Source organism: Lynx rufus, unplaced genomic scaffold (genome assembly GCF_022079265.1).
Source record: "Lynx rufus isolate CCGP_SWC_20201006 ecotype Redwood Valley unplaced genomic scaffold, mLynRuf1.p SCAF_8, whole genome shotgun sequence".
NCBI lineage: Eukaryota > Metazoa > Chordata > Mammalia > Carnivora > Felidae > Lynx > Lynx rufus.
The window spans coordinates 86,069,924-86,090,056 of NW_025814896.1; the positions used below are offsets into that span (position 1 = coordinate 86,069,924).

The window sequence follows — 20,133 nt, forward strand, 5'->3', positions numbered from 1 at the left end:
AGAAATAAGTCCTTATATTATGGCCAACTGATTTTTGACAAGATTGTTAAGACAATTAAATGGGGAAAAGAATAGTCTTCTCAACAAATGGTGTTGGGACAACTGGATATCCACATGCAAAAGAATGAAGTTAGACTCCTACCTCACACCATATAAAAATGGACTTAAAATGGATCAGAGACCTAAATATTAGAGCTAAAATTATGAAATCCTTAGGAAAAAACACAGGTGTAAATCTTTGTGACTTTGGATTAGGCAGTGATTTCTTAGATACAACACCAAAAGCACAAGCAAAGCAAACATAGATCAACTGCACTTCATCACAATTAAAAGCTTCCTATCTTCTAAGACACCATTAAGATTGTAGAAAGACAACTCACAGAATGAGAGAAAATATTTGCTAATCATATGTCGGATAAGGAATTTATATCCAGAATATATAAAGAACTCTTGTAATTCAACAGTAAAAAGGCAAATAAACCAATTAAAAAATACATAAAAGATTTGAGTAGACATTTCTCCAAAGAAAATATCCAAATGGCCAATATCCAAACTCATGGAAAGATATTCAACATGATTGGTCATTAGGGAAATGCAAGTCAAAATCACAATGAGGTATTACTTCACGTCCACTAGGATGACTATACTTAAAAGGATAATAACAAGTGTGGGCAAGGATGTAGAGAAATTGAAATGCTTATGCACTGCTTGTGGGTTTGTAAAATGGATACAGCCTCTTTGGAACATATTCTGACAGTTCCTCAAAATTTTAAATATATAATTACATGTGGTCCAGCAATTCCACTCTGTCCATACATGGGACAGAAAACATCTGTCTACACAAAAACTTGTATAGTTCCACTTATATGAAATGTGCAGAAAATGTAGATTCATAGAGACAGAAGGTAGTCTAGTGGTTGCCAGGGGCTGGAGGGAAAGGGAATGGGAGGTGACTACTCATACACACAGGATTTCTTTATGAGGTGATGAATATGTTCCAAAATTAGATACTAATGATGGCTGCATTACAGATTAACTTTGTAAATATCCTAAAAACCAGTAAATTTTATGTATGCTTTAACAGGATGAATTTTATTGTTAAGTGAATTATGTCTCAATAAAGCTATTTAAATTTTTTTTTTCAACGTTTATTTATTTTTGGGACAGAGAGAGACAGAGCATGAACGGGGGAGGGGCAGAGAGAGAGGGAGACACAGAATCGGAAACAGGCTCCAGGCTCTGAGCCATCAGCCCAGAGCCTGACGCGGGGCTCGAACTCACGGACCGCGAGATCGTGACCTGGCTGAAGTCGGATGCTTAACCGACTGCGCCACCCAGGCGCCCCTCAATAAAGCTATTTAAAAAGATAACTCAGTTACCTTTATTATACTGTATTTAGATAAGTTTCCAAGTTTTAATTTTTGCATGTAGCAAACTCTGGTAACCCTGCATTATAAATCCTGTGATAGTTGATTGCTTGTAGAAGTCTTTGAAGATAAAATAAAAATACAGTTATATCACAGTGGCAGTGTTTGATATTTAAATAAAAGTGTAATAAAATAATTTGTACTTTGACCTATTTGGAACTAAATGTTAATTACAATTTTGTTCTGGGATTGGATTTTTTTGTTGTCACATTTATTCTTGGTAAATATTAAGCAAAAATTATCTGTGATCCATAGGGTGTGTTTATGTTAGTCTTGAATTTATGCCACAATAGAAAATAAATGAAATGGAATGGATATTGTTGCTTAATTTCTTTCTTTCTTTTTTTCCCCCTCACTGTTTAAGTCTGTATAACAGTTGGTCTCATGGAGGAGAACACTGGAATAGGTTAGACTTTCTTGCTATAGCCAGCTCCAATTGCATCAGACAACTTCAATCATCTGACACAGAGTGTCACAACTATAAATTGTGAAAAGCTATTGCGCTAGTGAATTTTTCTTAATATTTTTCAGATTAAATATGAAGAAAATTTGGGGAAAAATAGTTGTTTGGAAGCACACCTGTGTCCTCTGAGTAAAATGGATCTGGATATTAGAAGGGGAGTGAGGTATCATAGATGGGATAATCATTCATTTTCAGTCTTTATCTCCAGCATCTGGCAAAGTACCTGACACACCATAGGTGTTTTAAAAATATTGAATGAAAAGGCACAGCATAGGGAATACAGTCAATGATATTATAATAGCATTGTATGGTGACAGACAGATGGTAGCTACACTTGGGATGAGCATAGCAATTTGGAAAAGTTGAATCACTATGTTATACATCTGAAACTAATGTAACATTGTGTGTCAACTATAGTCAAAAAAATTTAAACAATATTTATTGAATGAACAAACACTGTCACGTTGCACCGTGATTTAGTGTAAGTTTTTCTCTTTTGGCTGATTTCTGCCATTGAAATTCAAGTCTGCCTTTGAAAGAGATTATTCCCGTATAAGAAATACTCGAACAAAACAAGCCATTAACTATTATCTTCTCAGCTAGACACATTTCTGAAATCTTCTATCTTCTGTTTTTATACACAGTGAAATCCATCCCTTTTAAATGTATAATTCAGTGTACTCTGATAAATGTATGTGGTTATGGAAGTTCTACCACAGTGAGTGAGATAGACAACATTTCCATTTCCCCAGAACGCCCTCATGCCACTCTGTAGTCATTCCCCTCACCCCATGCTGGGCCTGGGCATCCAGATCTGACTTCTGTCCCTGTAGCTTTACCTCTTCAGAATGTCATATGAATGGAGTTATATGATATGTAGCCTTTTGTGTCAGCTTCTTTGACTTCGCAAAATGCCTTTGAGATTCATCCATGTTGTTGTATATCAGTTTTCCTTTTTATTTCTGAGTAGTATTTCCATCTATACTTTCAAATTTTCAAAAAAGTACATTTGTTGGATTGTCTCTAAGCATATTTAATGAATAATGACCCATCAGCTTTGGATGATCTTCGTGCACTTTGCAGCAAGCGCGAGGTAGTTGGTTCTGCTAAGTATGTTCCACATATGACTGTAGATGCTTCTGTGTCAGAACATTTAGCTTCCAGTTGGACTACAGGTTTGGGGAGATTTTACAAGTGGCTGTCCTGTCCAGAACTCCAGTAGTAGCCATGTGTGAACATGACATTAGGATTTTATTTATTTTTTTCTCCAAAGCCAAACTAGCTTAGCTGATATTTTTGCAGTTTGCATTTTCTCTTTGGATGCTGGGTGCTGATCTTAACTTTTATGGGCTATCTGACAAATACTAAGTAAATAGCTCTTAAGCTTTAAGAGAGATGGCCACTACCCATCTTCATAAATAGCTGTGCTACTAGGCCCATGATTCAGAAAGATAAATGCATTTTATGCTGATACAGTGGGCAGAAGATAAAGAACGTATTTTCATCTATATATTTTATTCTAGTATACTATGGTCTGCTTTTTTGTCTTGCTAAGGCCAAGAAAAGGAACACAATTCATTAGTCAGATGTCCTTGGGAGAATCACATTTATAATGATGTGGTATAATAGAAGTGTTTTAAATGATTTTTATTTTATTTTTATAGAAATAGTCAGATGCTTGAAGAAGATAATATTCTAAATGAAACACCAAAATCATCCTCGGTTAATTCGCCTGATGAGACAACTGGTAACCCACAGCTGGAAAGAAGCACAGAAATAGCTGAGACCCAAACTGCCACTGCAAATAGTGAGGTGAGAAATTTAAGACCCCATTTGTAACATATTCCTTACTTCAAGAAGAGAAAAGACACCTGAAATTAGCCATATCATGACAATATTACTGGCATTGCCATTTTTAGGTTAAGCTAAATAGAATAGCTCAGAATAGAGTTTAGTCTAACACATCAACTAATAGAGATAATGAATTTCTTTCTTTGTGAAATTTGACTAATTCAGTCCACGGTTGCAGATAGGTTTTTTTTTAATGGTAGTTTTCTGCAAAGTAAATAATCTTACAGTTTCACTAAGGCTGAATGATTATGTTTAGTAACTAATATATAGATGCCTTTTTAGTGTTTCCTAGGTGAAGGTAGAGACATCAGTAAGCAACAGTCTAACCCTGCCCAGAGGAGAAGAATCCTGCCAGCATGGATGTTAACAGACAATCGAAGTGACCAAGACCTTTCAGCACCAGCCAGCAGTGGGGGTAGGTTTTGTTTAGAAAACAGTAAGCAGAATTTGGAACTTTTTCTGAACTCGTGGAGATAGACTAGTGGTTATGTTAGTGTATAACTTAGCCTAACGTTTTTAGACGTGTACGTGAAGTCTAATTTAAAACATAAATTATTATTTTATGCCATTTATCATATCTATCATATACCATCCTGCTAATTACCATTTGATTTAACAAGTGCTATTTATCTTATGTGCTAGACTTATGTTAATATAGATTTTCAAACATACCTGTTGTTGTTGTGTCAACCATGACAGGACATAAAAGGCCAGTACAGTAAGAGCTTTCTAAATTAATTTAATTAAATAAAAAACTGCCGAGCACACAATATTATGAGCAGGAAAATTCAAAGAAGGGGGCACCTCTGCCCTGGCACAGTTCACTGTCATGGCAGATACCACAATGATTTATGTCACCTGCTGGGCATTTCCATTGAATCAAGATGATTAAAACTAGATCTGGTAGGATTAGAGTGACTTCATGGGAAAAGTAGGTTATATATTATGTATTGTGGGAGATGTGATCTGGAGAATTTTCATATCTAAACCTAAGATTTCCTGGTAAGAGTTTTATAGTGGTTTTCAATCTCCAAGACCCATCATTACATATGTAATATGTTTTTATCAGTAACATTTCTCATTAAGCATGGTAATTCCTCAGTTGGCAGGAAGGAAATGGGGAGTGGGGAATGGTACTGGAGAGGGGGCAGGTACTTTCTCTCAGTAGAACAATTTCTCTAATATAGAAAGAATAACTTTACTTGACCAAAATTTGGACCGATGTGAACTGCCTCCCTGCAAGCAAGTCCTTTTCTTTCAGAGTTGTTTTGCATGGTACCTGCTTTTGTGCTGCCACTATTATATTGCCTTTAATAGTCCAAAATATATTTGGCTGCAAATTAAAAATAGCTATTAACTTTCACTAGCTAGATGTACCATGTAAAATCTGAAGCACCTTTCTGAGTACTTCACCTTAAACATGCAAAGGAAAACAATTTGACATTGATTTGGATAGGAATATTATATAATACACAGTGTTCTTAAAATGCTAAAGCTTCAAAATAAGATAGAAAAGTGTTTGGATTCTGACATGGATTCTTTCTTGTAAACAGACTTTGGGGGTAGTTGTAAGAACAAAGTTAGGTTACTTGTTTCCTTCAGAGACACGAAGATTTAGAAGTACCTGTAGGACAGTTTAGTACTTGAATCCAGCTAATTAAAAATCAAAATAATTTGACTTTCTCTGCTGTGTAGTTTATAATTATCATTATTGTTGTTGTTTTATTTGTTTAAGTAATAAATCATCCAGGTCAATGTATCAATGCTAGAGATTTAAAAAAATCAATTTCTAGGATGCATTTTGGACTCATTTAGATGTCGGTTACTTTCTTAAGTCTTTTGCAGGTTTAGTACTATACTTTGTTCATTCATATCTCTTTAGATGGTCTGATTAACGTGATGTTTTAGAGCCTTTTGTGTCATTAGGTACAGAACAGATGATGTAAACTGATGTTAAATGACTTCTCCAAGATCACGTAATGAATCCCAGAGCCGTAATTGAGACCTAGCTCTGGCTGAGAGCTTTAAAGCCCATGCTCTGAGCAGTGTCACTATACTGCCCCACAAATTTACCCTCCCTATGTTCTGGTGTTTTTATTCTTTTCTTTTTTAATATGTTCTTGCATCCTCTCCTAGATCTTTTCTCAGTTTAACTCTTGGTTTAATCCTTAAATGTACCTGAATGTTTGCTGTGTTCAGGCTGTCCTTTTGTTTTTTGGCCAGAATAGTTCTAGATTATTTTCTGGGTCCCCAGATATTAGCCCTTGGAAATTATCATGAGTTTCTCAGGCCTGGGCTAAAATTTTCTCTGTGTCCCTTGGTGATTGGCAAGTGAATAGATTTGGGCATGGCTGTCAGAGCCTGCCCTCTCCTGACTGCCAGTCATCTCTGTTCCCTCAGCCTTCTAGGCTCTAGGAGTAGTCACAATTCCTGGGCTAGGGTATTCTTGCTAGATTGAAAAAGGAGCTTTTATAGTTTCACTGGTGTCTGCTACTCTGCAGTACCCTTCTTCTCCCGTCTTCTAACCCTCCAACATGGAGTCACGAAAGGTGGCACGTGCTGAAAAAGATTGAAGTAGTCCCCAAATCATCTGGTTTGCATTTAATTTTGTACTCTGAATATTTTCCACATGACTGCTCAGTGCAGACTGTAAATGCTGAACTGACATTCTATTAATTCGACTATAGTTTAAAATTTACTTAAAGTGCTAGTTATTCTGTTTACTTTATTTCCAACAGCCCTGCTAAATTATCTAATTAACTCTAGTAGTTTTGTAAGTCTCTCAGATTATCTAGCTGTGTAGTCATATCTGCAAAATTATGACAGTTCTGGCTCTTCTGCTCTACTGCCTTTAAAACATTTTTAGTTAATGAACTAGACCCTATAAATTTTGAATAAAGTGGATAAAATTGGCATCTCTTATTCCTGATTTTAATAGGAATTCTATTAGTGTATCAGCTTTAAAATGATTGGAATTCAGTTCTGATACTCTGTCATTTTTAGGATGTTTTATTTCTTTATTTTTCTTTCAGGAATAACTGTTGAATTCTTTGACAAATTTTTTGGTATAGAAATAGTCCTGTCAAGGCGTGGGTGGGGACAGAGAAAGGGGAGGGCATAGGTGAGCAGTGGGGTCAGGGCAGGGCTATAAACAAAAAAGAAAAAACAAAAAGAAACAGTCCTGCATTTTCTTGTGTCAGTGTAGTTAGTGATGTTGGTAGATTTCCTAATGTGCCATGCTTGGTTTCCTAGAATAAGTTTAATTTATCATGATGGCTTATTATTTTTAAGTTGTGTTAGGTTAGAGTTGCTTAGTTTAGGAAATTTGTATCTATATTCCTAAGTGTGATTAGTATTTTTCTCCTTGTGTGCCATCTATGTCAGATTTTAGCGTTGAGCTATGTCAGTGTTGTACAAAATGAATTAGGAGATTTTTCCATGTATGCTCAAGGACAGTTTGAATAACAGAAATACCTCTTCCTTTAGAGAACCTTTTTACATCACAATCTGGGTCTGGTTTCTATTTTAAGTAGTTGATAATTCCAGAGTAGGAATAGATAAGTTAGACCAGTAAAAAATGAACAGAACACTGAGAAACAGACCAAAATAACATACAGTTAATATATTCAAAATTATTAGATCAAATTGCTTGGGAAATGATGCATTGTTATTATAAATAATGTTGGGAAAATTAGCTTTCTATTTGGAAGACAGCAATATTAGAGCACTACCTCATACCATGTTCTTAAATAAATTTTTATTGAGTTAATAATCTTAATGTAAAAATTAACTATTAAGGCATTTGAAGACTATATGGGGACAATATTTTTTATTACTTCTGGGGAGCTTTCTTAAGACGGTAGGGAGCCCAGAACCATCAGGGAAAAATTGACAGGTACATTTAGATTAAAAATGAAAAAAAAAAAATTCGTGTGCATAAGACACTTATAAACAAAGTTAAAGGGAAATAGCAAAGTGGCAAACCTACTGGCAGATATTATCTGTCACCCTTATAAAAGGTAGAAGGTTTTAAATAATTATTTAGTAACAAAAAAGAAGGCAAAACTCAGAAATTTGGGGCATACTACAGAAGAGTCGTTAGGCAACAAATATATGACTACTTTGGCAGCATCTCTTACATATTTAAGTATACAACACTCTTGGATCCGGAAATTCCAATTCTGTGTCTTTATCCCACAAAAATGATAGCATTTATTATTTTAGTCATGTGTGTGTTTGCGCGTATGTATTTGTATATTTGGTTAACCTTAGGAAGTTGGGAAGGATACACTTCAAATTGTCAATGTAACTGTTACGGTGGTTCTTTTGGAGGATAAAGTTGGATGGTTGTAATTTTCCCATCCAAGTACTAACCAGGCCCGACCCTGCTTAGCTTCCAAGATCAGGGATGGTTGTAATTTTAATGACACCTGCATATAGCTCTTAGTATAACAGCTCATACAAGTAAATGAAACTAGTAATATTAAAAATAATTTGTTTTAAGTTATTTTCTTTTAGATTGTGATCATTTAACTGTACCCATTTGGGATGTAGAAAAGTATTTGCTATGCCAGATATTATGATTATTATGAGCTAATTAAGCTGTTTATTTTATATACTCTTTGTAAAGAGCATTTTTTTTTCAACGTTTTTATTTATTTTTGGGACAGAGAGAGACAGAGCATGAACGGGGGGAGGGGCAGAGAGAGAGGGAGACACAGAATCGGAAACAGGCTCCAGGCTCCGAGCCATCAGCCCAGAGCCTGACGTGGGGCTCGAACTCACGGACCGCGAGATCGTGACCTGGCTGAAGTCGGACGCTTAACCGACTGCGCCACCCAGGCGCCCCTGTAAAGAGCATTTTTACAGCAGTATCAAAATGGCTTCTTACTATGCAAAAAGAAATTAGCTCTGGTCCTTAGAGGAATATTTGTAGTAGAAAATTTGGAATTTTGAAGAATATTTTAAATATATATTTTTTAAGCTTAGGATTTTATGTACATGTGTGACACTTGGAATGTGGTAAACTGCCATTTGGGCAGATGCTGTGTCTTCCTTAATTTACATTTTTGGTTCTTAGCATAGTAAGCAGTACCATTAGTTGATTATTTCTCTTGATTTGACTAATTCTTATCTCTTGTAGCATTTAGACATTTGCTGCATGAAGCTGTGTAGTCTTATTTAGTCTTATTCCTCACAGTTTCTAAAATGATATGAAATCTTCTTAATTTAGATTCAAAGCAAATATTTAAGTAATTTAGGCAGTTCAGTTATTGAAAAGTTTATTCATAAATTTCTTATATAAATACATTATATTGGTTCAATTGATTTTCCTGTTAAATAATATGGACAGTATTTCTTTCCTTACTTAATGAAGGAGTGTTATTTCAGACCACTTGAATATCCTTTAGTTCAGATCTGAGCAAACTACAACCCACGAGCCAAATCTGGCATGCTGCCTGTTTTTGTCAATAAAGTTTTACTGGAATACAGCCATGTTCATCCATGTGTGTTTTGTCTGTGGCTGATTTGCATTCTAAAGGCAGAGGCTGGTAGTTGTGACAGACACTATATGGCCAATGGAACTTAAAATATTTATGTCTGGCTTTATGTAGAAAAATTTGCTAAACCGTGCTTTAGAACATTAGAATAGTCACTGTGGATTGCGTTACAAAACCTCTCTTCAGGCTCTCAAGGGAACCTTTGGGTCAATTCTGTCTTTTTTTTTTCTTTTAATTCTCAGAAAATAATTTATTAAAATGTATCAATCACATGTGAGTACAATTTTGTAGTAGCATAGACACACATTCACAGGTTTGTTACAAAGAAAACTGAACAGGTGTTGAAGTGAAGACACTTTAGTTGTGGAAATGGAGAGCAAAATACTTTATTTTTTAAATCCCAGAGACTGAAATGCTTAAAGATATGTGTGCATTAAAAACAAAACAAACAAACAAACAAAAACGTGTTATCACCTTGAAGAGTGTGCCTAAACCTGCCTATTTCTAGAAGCAGTGATTTGAAGCTGAGAATAACTGCATGAATGGAACATTGACTAATACACTTAGAGGGGGACTGCTGAAGAAAGGTGACATTTTTGCTTCACATGTCTTCCAGTGGGAACAGTGGATTCCTAGCTTCCTAACTAATGTCATCATGAACATAAAATTGTTATGCCACACTGACTGAAAAATCATTACCTCATAGTCTATGTTCACTACATTTGCAGTTATGTTCCCATATCATTATTCTTTTTTTATTTATTTATTTTTTAAATTTACATCCAACTTAGCTTATAGTGCAACAATGATTTCAGGAATAGATTCCTTAATGCCCCTTACCCATTTAGCCCATCCCCCCTCCCACAACCCCCCAGTAACCCTCTGTGTGTTCTCCATATTTAAGAGTCTCTTATGTTTTGTCCCCCTCCCTGTTTTTATATTATTTTTGCTTCCCTTTCCTTATGTTCATCTGTTTTGTCTCTTAAAGTCCTCATATGAGTGAAGTCATTTGATACTGGTCTTTCTCTGACTAATTTCCCTTAGCATAATACCCTCTAGTTCCATCTACGTAGTTGCAAATGGCAAGATTTCATTCTTTTTGATTGCCAAGTAATACTCTGTTGTATATATATACCACATCTTTATCCATTCATCCGTCAATGGGCATTTGGGGTCTTTCCATACTTTGGCTATTGTTGATAGTGCTGCTGTAAACATTGGGGTGCATGTGCCCCTTCAAAACAGCATCCCTGTATCCCTTGGATAAATACCTAGTAGTGCAATTTCTGGGTTGTATGGTAGTTCTATTTTTAATTTTTTGAGGAACCTCCATACTGTTTTCCAGAGTGGCTGCACCAGCTTGCATTGCTACCAGCAGTGCAAAAGGGATCCTCTTTCTCCGCATCCTCACCAACATCTGTTGTTGCTTGAGTTGTTAATGTTAGCCATTCTGACAGGTGTAAGATGATATCTCATTATGGTTTTGATTTGTATTTTCCTGATCGTGAGTGATGTTGAGCATGTTTTCATGTGTCGGTTGGCCATCTGGATGTCTTCTTTGGAGAAGTGTCTATTCATGTCTTTTGCCCATTTCTTCACTGGATTGTTTTTTGGGCGCTGAGTTTGATAAGTTCTTTATAGATTTTAGATACTAACCCTTTATCTGATATGTCGTTTGCAAATACCTTCTCCCATTTTGTCGGTTGCCTTTTAGTTTGGTGATTGTTGCCAATTCTGTTTATGTTCACAATTCATTTAGTCAAACATTTACCAAGCACCAGTTTTATGCTAGGCACATTTCTAGGTGCTGGAGACAAAAGGAGGGAACAGTGAACAAAGCACATAAAGTTCCTGCCCTCATGAAGTTGCCATTTGAGTGTAGGGGAGACAGATAATTAAGCATGAAGATGGTCCTCTTAAAAAGAGCAGATTTTTTATTTTTTCTGATTAGAGGGCTCATGGATTTATTAACAAAATATGATACCGACTTAGGTTTGCCAAATGTGTTGCACCTTGGCTAAGTATTATATGGGATACAGTGTCCATTGTTATTGAGACTTATTTTCTATATTGGTGAAGTTTGTAGAGGTCACTCTCCCTTTTGGGTAATTTTGGGTTCTTAATCTGTTATTAAGTTTAATTTCTCACTGTGGATGTTAGGGGCTCAATAATTATATGTAAAATTCATTGGCTGACTATATGTTAAATTTTCTGTTAGGAAATTCAATGCTAAAATAAAAAATAAATATTTAACACATCTCAAGTACTGTGATACATAGTTTATATATCAAACCTCATTTACTCGTAGTAACTCTATGAGTTATTATTATAATTCCCTTTTTTGGGGTGATAAAACCAGCGTTCAGAGAGGCAAGGTGAAGCAGTTCAAGGATAGCACCTGTTCATATTAGCATCTTGGTCTGACTGTCTCCAGGGCTGGAGCTCCTGGCCAAAGTGCTGCTTAATACTTTTTTGAGTTTGCAAATAAGTGTTTTCAAGTTGGCATTAATATAAATGGACTTTTACTTTTAATTGCCCTTTTGTCCTCTTTCTTTCTTTTCTTTCTTTCTTTCTTTCTTTCTTTCTTTCTTTCTTTCTTTCTTCTTTCTTTCTGATTGACATTTGAAGATAAAAGATAATTTTTTCTTTTTCCTTCTGTATATGTTTAAGGTAATATAATCCAGGGAAGTGGAAAAGAAGGAATCTGCAGAAAGCGATTAAATTCATCAGGAAGTTCAAAAAGTACATCAGCAGAGCAAGACACAGGGAAAAAGTGCAAAAATGCTGATCAGGAAGAGTCTATCATTTCATCCAAGGTGATTTTTTAAAAAATTTATTATTTGGGGGCGCCTTGCTGTCTCATTTGGTAGAATGTGTGACTCTTTTTAAAAAAATTTTTAAAACATTTGTTTATTTTTTGAGAGACAGAGACAGATGGTGAACGGGGGAGGGGCAGAGAGATAGGGAGTCATAGTCCAAAGCAGGCTCCAGGCTCTGAGCTGTCAGCACAGATCGTGACGTAGGGCTTGAAGTCATCAACCGAGATCATGACCTGAGCCGAAGTCGGATGCTTAACTGACTGAGCCACCCAGGTGCCCCTAGAGTGTGTGACTCTTGATCATGGCGTTGTAGGTTTGAGCCCCAATATGGGTGTAGAAATTACTTAAAAATAAAATCTTTAAAAGAATTTATTATTTGATCATTTGTTTTCTTTATCAAGTGTTCTAGGTAAGAATTAATTATATGTTGTATGCAGCAAGGAAAAACCCAAACTGCTATTTATTATTGAGTTTATGAAGATAAAAACTAGCCCAGATTTTTTTTGGCTTACAAAAACTAAATTCGTACTTGCTTTGTAGAAAACATATCTATTTAATTTAGAAATTTTCAGACTGGAAAGAAAGTGGAGACCACTAGACTCTGGTTGTAACTGGCACCTCCATTCTGAAAACCCGGTTTCTTCTATTTCATTGGTCATCCTCAGACTGCATATGTAGCCACTTTCTTCTTGATACCTGTGATGAACAACTGATAGGCTAGTTCTTAATAGTCTGTTGCAGGATTATTTCTGGGCTAATTTACAATATTTAGAAACCTTCTCTTTCCTCTTTCAGTTTTTGCTAACTCATTATAATGGTTTGGCTGACTTAAGCATTCTTTAACACTGGGTACTTAATGAAAATGGGACCTATTATTGGATGCATTTAAAATGAGAGAATTAGAGAAAGAGAGAAAGCATGAGTGAGCGAGCAAGGCAGAAAGTTCAGGTATTTTTCCTCTTCAGAAAAGGGTGGCTTTAGGTAACAGTTCTCGTGATCTGTAGTTCTGTGGCTAAGCCCTGTGGGTGTCCATCTTTTTAGTCTTAGCAGGAGCCAAAGGAGTAGGATTGGTTTTAGAATAGTGTATGCTGGGATGATTGAAATGCAGTCAGGTCTTCCAGAGGGTCAGGCCTTTTATAGTACTCACCTCACTCCTGCCTCCTCTCCCATTAGAAAGGATCTGGCTTCTCACTGGATCCTTTCTTCCAGCTAGGGAAGTGAGGTCTAATCCCCATGGGCTCAACTCCTTTGCTTACTTATGGAGTGAGGTTTAATAAATGAAAACAAAATGTTTTCTAACTCACATGTATTGACCATAAAAAGCTATTAAGATAAAACTTGTTTACTTTGAGCCCTAATATGCTCTATTCTCTGAACATATTAATGTGACTGCCTTTTGTTTCCAAGAAGAAAAATTACTTTTTTCAGAAGAAAATTTGTAGTATGCATATTTTGCTATGTTTATCCCAACCCATTACCCAAGCTTGGTAATTACAAGTAAAACTTAAGACCACTTTCTTAATTGATAGATTGCAGAGAGTAGCGAGCAGTAAACAGATCCGAGATATTTGAGGTATTTGTGAGATTTTGAAGACACACAAATTAGACTGTCTGCAAGTTTTGTGACTCTAATAATGTCTGGTCATGAAGATAATTGCTCTGAAATTGTCCATATTTCTCATTAGTTCTTACATCTTCCTGCAGCTCCTTACGGGTTATATAATTGTCCATTTTGGGAGTGAACATGAGGGTGCTTGAATCTAACTTTAAAGAAATAATCTACCTAATTCACATAATCTAATTAGGGCTCTGTTATAAACAGAAGGAAGCCTACCTGAAACAACTTAAGCAGGTGGTATCATAAGGCGTGTTAACTGTTGCTGGGGAGCCAGGTCCCAGGAATGCCAGAGCGTTACTTCTCCTTCCTTAGGGTTTCTGAGGGAGATTCATCTCCCCTAGTACAGGAGAAATAAGCCTCAATTTTCCATAACCTTTTCATAACACTTTACGCAGGGCTCTCTGGTAAAGTGGGGCCAGAAAAAGTGACTTAGACTAAAAAGCCAAGCAGAGCCTTTCCAAACTTCATGCTCTGTCCCTGTCCAGTTTCAGTTTTAACACTGGTTGGCAGCTGATCCTGAGGGGTTTCTATAGTGTGGAGCAGGGGAGGGAAAAAGTTAAAAGTGAGAGAAAACAAGACGCTGGGCCCACCTAGTTAGTCTAATGGCAGGAGATTACCAGTTACAAGAGACTAAGAACGGTTTGGCCAGGACTATAGAGTAGACGTAGGTCAATTTACTTAGAAAGAATCACATTTTCTTGGGGAGAATTGGTGAGAAAGGAAGTGGAAAGAAGGGGCAGAAATCACCTTCACCCTCTTGGGCCCTATTCCTGAGATTCTGATTCAGTTGATCTGCAGGGCCTGTGCAACAGTATTATTGTAAATAAACTCCCACAATTTTAATGGCACTGAAAGGTGAGAGCTACTGATGTACCATCATTCAACACCTTAGAGGAAACTGTGGACCAAGGTCATATTGCTAGAGATCTCGGGACTCAAATGTAAGTCTTTCCATTTGGGGTATGATGGATATCTCTACCACACAAATTAGACTGTCTACAGGCTTTGTGACTCAATGTCTGGTCAGGAAGATAATTGCTCTGAAATTGTCCATATTTCTCATTAATTCTCTTACATCTTTCTGCAGCTCCTTACGGGTTATGTAATTGTCCAATTTGGGAGTGAACATGAGGGTGCTTGAATCTACTAACGTTAAAGAAATAATCTACATGATTTACATAATCTAATTAGGGCTGTGTTACAAAAAACAGAAGGAAGCCTAACTGAAACAACTTAAGCAAATAGTATTATAAAGCGAGTTAATTGTCTGTTCCTGGTAAGCAAGCTACCCTAATATTTAGTGACTTAGCAGTGTTTTATTATTTCTGATAATTCTGTGGGTTGGCTGGGCTCAACTAGGCAATTCTTTTGTGACACCTTTTTGGTGTTGAGCTGGGCTGCTTTCAGCTGGGAACTTAGCAGCGGCTGGAACATCCAAAATGGCTCTACTTGCATGAATAGTGCTTCCACAATGGTTGACTGAATGACTGGCTGCTGGCTGGGCCTCCCTTTCTCCACTTAATGATTAAGTAATCTAGGCTGAGCATCTTTACCTGACGGCTGGTTTCCAAGGGAGTGAAAGTAGAAGCATCCTTCTCTTAAGGCCTACATTTGGAACTGGTGCAGTGTCATTTCTGCTGCGTTATTTTGGTCAGAGCAAGTTACCACCAGCCTAGATTCAAGGGGAGGGGATAAGGACTCCTCTGCTTAATGGATAAAAGGATGGAAGGAATTGTTGGCAGTCATCTTTGATGACTGTCACACAAAGATGAGGAATAACTCAGTTTCCAGAATGGAAAGGAAAATACCAAGAACTATGGATCATAAAGACCAGCTGGGACAAGGGGCTTGATCACAATCATGTTGGTCTGTGGTTTTCCCATCTTTACCTCTTGAATCGTTTTTCACTGTTGTCAGCAGGCTTGTTTCACCTGGAGTATGACATGGTCACTGGTAGCTCCAGGCTCGTGTCGTCTAATTTTTCAGCTGAAGAGGAAAAATGAGAGTTTCTCTGTGGTTTCTTCTGTGTTAAGTTCTAGGGACTTGGATCATGAAATCTCCACTTAGGCCCTTCATAGTGGTTGGGGAGATGAAGTAGTTTAATTACCCCTTTCTGAGTCATATATGCACTCATTATCAGACAGATGGAGGAAAGGGGGTTGAGAAAGAAATAAATACTAGGCATTGTATTTTTTTTGCGGGGGGGATACTATAGTTAGATCTGGATAAATTCAGAGAGGAGGAAAACTGGTAGTTTTTAAGTTGGTCGAGATCAGCCTAACAAATGAGATTTGGAACACTTGGGAACACTTGGGTTATACCATAAGGTGAAAGAGCAGATGTGAGGAAGAAAGGGCTTTCAGAATTTCAGTGTATCTAGAGGGGATTCTCTTGTTTTGACTTGGCCTCTATTGAGCAGTTAGGTGTCAAGGTGGTCAATTAGGACAAAGAGCCGAACTGAAAGTGACTCAAGCCTTTCTTCACTTAGTGCGACGATGCAAGCAAAGGGGGGAATGAGTTGTCAGCTTCCCAGTGTTCCATTTTGTCCCAAGGAATGGCACTTGGCAAGGGTCAGGTAGAAGAAGGTATGGAGAATCTTCTAACTGCTGAGGAGCCCTGAACCAGAGGCTTCTGCCTTTTTCTAGACCAGCAGGAAGAAGAGGAAGAGCTAGGAGTGGAAAGGTACAGAGTCAAAGTAGAGAAAAGTGCCTGTGCCTCAGCCAAGGCCCCCCATAGGGAGATCTCAGTGGAGATCCCAGAGAAGGGCCTTAGCCAATCACCCCCTTCCCCCACACACCTCTCCGGGCCTTAGCCAATCACCCCCTTCCCCCCCACACCTCTCCAAAGAGACCTCTGGATGGAGGCACCTGGGCAACGAATGTCCCATAAGTATGGCTGGTCCAGCACGGCTTGAGTCCTTGCTTACAGCTCCTTCCAGGAAACTGTAGCATACTGGCTGTGTACCATGTCTGATGTGGGGAGGGCAGCTTCCCCCATTAGGCCTGCCAGTCAAAGCCTTGTGATTGTCTAAACTTGCACTTGAAAGATCACATATAGAGTTTTGGCTTAGAGCCAGACTCCTCAGTCTGCACCTTGCTCTACTGACTGCTGTTTCACATGAGTTCCAGAAAGACCAAGAGGTCTGAGTGTACTCCACCTAACTGCTGTCTATTCCTTTTAATCTGAGTTAGGGCTCCCACATTGAATCCCATCTCCTTTTCTGTTTGATAGGCTTGACTAGACATCGTAGAATGTGGCATATTAAGCTAACAATTTACGATAATGTAATCTTACCTCCATTTCCACCCCCCCCCAACCATATTTGTCTGACCCAAATCTAACTTTCACATTTAAATCTTTGAGTACTTCTAGTAATATGCCCTTATTTGAGCCTTGGGACTGATAGTAATAGGTGATACAGCAGGTGGAATGATATTGACCTCTCGGTCTAGCTACAGGGGTCACAAGTTCCTAAGTCACAGTGGGAGTCTTCGCCAGTTAACCCTGAGCATCCCAGAAGTCCATTCAGGCGGTAAGATATTAAAGAGATATAAAGAGAACAAAAATACCCAATTTAGAGCATCCTGAAGATAAAGGCTATTCTGCCCTATCAGGATGCTTTAGTGATTTATTTGGCAAAACCAACAATTTGGCAAGTGTTTATCTCAGAAAATGTGAATCTGAACAATTGATCATAGAGTGTAATGTAGGCCTATTGGTAGTTTGGATGTATCATTTTTCCTGCCAACTTGAAGACTGCAGTCAGGGTTACTCAGAAAGAATTTTTTAAAAAGTCATCCAGAATATCGAAAGGTCCAAGTATTCAATAAAGTCTTTAAGGCATTACCAAAAATAGGTTGTTTATTCTTGAAAGCTGGTTGGGGGGGTGGGGTGGTATTTTGAAACTATCTTCATTTGTCTTGAGCACATTAGATACCTTGGCTTGGCTGCTTATATTACAGTTTGTTTGGGGGAAGGTGTATGTTTGGGGGGAGGAGAAAGATGCTTATTTAATCTCTTTGAAGGAGATTTTGTATTAGGTGTTGAAAGATGGCTGGCATGCTAGCAAGTGGGCATGACAGCAAGAAGTGTCAGTGAACGGCACAGTGTGAGCAGAGGCACGGAAGGAGGGAAGCGTGTGCATCCCGTTAGTGTACACTTACACTGGAGTGTCACCTGCATGCTTGCATGGACGTGTGTGTGGATGTGGGTGGGCGGGATAAGGGGAGGAAGCCACTGCAGTAGACTGGGGAACAAATCAGGATGGCGCTTGACACCAGACTGAATAGGAATCAGGACTGTATTGTATGGCCTCAGAGACTTTGAGAAGGAGAGTAAGATGGTCAGGAAGATGGCTATAGCAATGGTATGTAAGATGGAGGTGGGAACCTCCTAAGAATCTGCCATGGGACGCCATAGGGAATGAAGGCCTGAGCTAGAATGGTGGCATTGGGACCAGAAAGGAGTGAGGGATAGGAGACACATTTTGGAGAGAGAACTAACAGAACCAGATGACTTAACAGCATATTGAGGAGAAGGTATTGAAAATGTTCTCAACACAACAGAGGAGTAGGTTTGACAGTTGGGGGAGGGAAGGGAGTAGCTGCTTGCAGTGAGGCAGTGGTAGCATATCTCTGAAAGCTGTCTAATAGACTGAAATGAAAGTCTGTTTCACGGAGGAGGTAAAAATCAGCACTAAGGAGAGAGTTCTGTTATATCTGTGTTATTTGGAAGCAGACTTGGAAACAGTGCATTTAGAGTATAGGAATATATGGAGGTGGAGGCTTTGGCAGTGAGAGCCATTTCTGGTTTCACTGCCTGTTCTGTATGTATATGCAGCTTCCCCTGTGCTAATAATTGCTGACGTGAGTATGCTGGCTGTTAGGTATTTCATTTCTCTGTATACAGATGCCTGCTGTGGAGTCTTACTCCTATTTCTTTACGAAAATAGCAGGGGAGATGAAGAATATAACTCTTATTGTGCAGCCATGTCTTAAGTAAGGCTATATTCCCCAGAACTCCTTGATACTGGTTTAGTACATCAAAAAATCCTATATCCTTTGCTTCTGACTAGCCATATAATGCCATTTATGGCATGGCTCTGATGAGCCCCACAGAAACATCTTTTTATTCATTCATTTATTCACTAAGCACTCATTAAACAAATAGTGGTAATATAATGGCATTGATAATGCCATTGATAAAAACAACTTACACACACACATACACACAAGCATTTATTGAGCCCTAATTATGGGCTAGACCCACCATTAAGATATACTTATTTCATTTAATTTTTAGAAAATCCTGGAAAGTTGATTGATAATATCCCCAGTATACAGATCAAGAGACCTGAAACTCTGAGAGTTTATTTTACTCTATTTTTTTTAATGTTTTTATTTATTTTTGAGAGAGACTAAGTGTGAGCAGGGGAGGGGCAGAGAGAGACGGAGACACAGAATCCAAACCAGGCTCCAGGTTCTGAGCTGTCAGCGCAGAGCCCAACATGGGGCTCGAACTTGTGAACCGTGATATCATGACCTGAGCTGAAGTTGGACACTCAACTGACTGAGCCACTCACGTGCTCCAAGACTCTGAGAATTTAAATCAACTTGTTCATATTCAAGAGTTAAGAAATGGCTAAACTGATAATCAAAATATGATCTTTTACTTCAAAGACCTTTCTAATAATCATTACACGAGCAGTCTTTCTGTTATATGCAAGGAATGTAGGATAAAAAGTGAGTAAGATAGCTGGTAAGTAGTTCATAGTCTTGTGGGGGACATACTTCAAAATCATGAAATAACGTGACACCACATTGATTTTTCTGGGGGCCTTGTGGACTGCCTAAGCCAACTTCTAGGGAAGGGATCCTCGCATAAGTGATCTGAGTTGAATCTTAACAGAAGAGGAGTAGGCATGAACCAGGTGCAGAAGAGGTAGAGGTAGGACTCCATCCAAGTAGATGGGTAGCAGGTGCAGGAGCAAAGAGGGTACAAATAGTATGCTGGGAACTGTTGTTCTTAGAATTCTCAGGTAAAGCTGAGCAACAATGTGGGATGAGGTTGGAGCTGGCAGTGGGGACCAGTTGCAGAGGGAGGACCTTAAAATGTTTTTGGCCACGAAGATAATCCTGGCAGCTCTTTAGAGGAGAGATGGAAAGAGAACAAAATAAAAGACACGGGGATGAGGGAGGAGATCAGGACATCTCAGTCAAGAAATTAAGAGAATGTGACCGAGGTTAGTAGCATTAAGGATGACACAAAGCCGTTGGGTTAGAGAAATCTTTAAGAAACAAAACTGCAGGACTTGTTGCTTGGATCTGGGCAGAGTGAGGGAAAGGAGTGAAAGACAGACTTCCAAGTTTCTGGCTAGAATAGATGGAGAAGTCTTGTTGGCAGAATCTTGGGTACAGAATTCAGGGAAGGATTTCACTTTTGACATTTTGAGTTC

The 20,133-nt window shown here is 38.1% G+C and overlaps 1 protein-coding gene and 1 non-coding gene across 4 annotated transcripts in view; one reads left to right on the plus strand and one right to left on the minus strand.

Moving 5' to 3' along the window:
• The window catches only part of APLF (aprataxin and PNKP like factor), a 90,911-nt gene that overhangs the window by 36,309 nt on the left and 34,469 nt on the right, over positions 1 to 20,133 (plus strand). For all 3 annotated transcript variants that reach the window (XM_047069432.1, XM_047069430.1, XM_047069433.1), the window contains exons 4-6: positions 3,555 to 3,702; positions 4,024 to 4,156; positions 11,913 to 12,058. In XM_047069432.1, coding sequence (XP_046925388.1) covers positions 3,555 to 3,702; positions 4,024 to 4,156; positions 11,913 to 12,058 — 427 coding nt within the window. The remainder of the gene's footprint in view (positions 1 to 3,554; positions 3,703 to 4,023; positions 4,157 to 11,912; positions 12,059 to 20,133) is intronic.
• Positions 1,782 to 1,905, minus strand: LOC124504476 (small nucleolar RNA SNORA28). Its single transcript, XR_006960449.1, has one exon. It is a non-coding gene; the product is annotated as a small nucleolar RNA SNORA28 (small nucleolar RNA).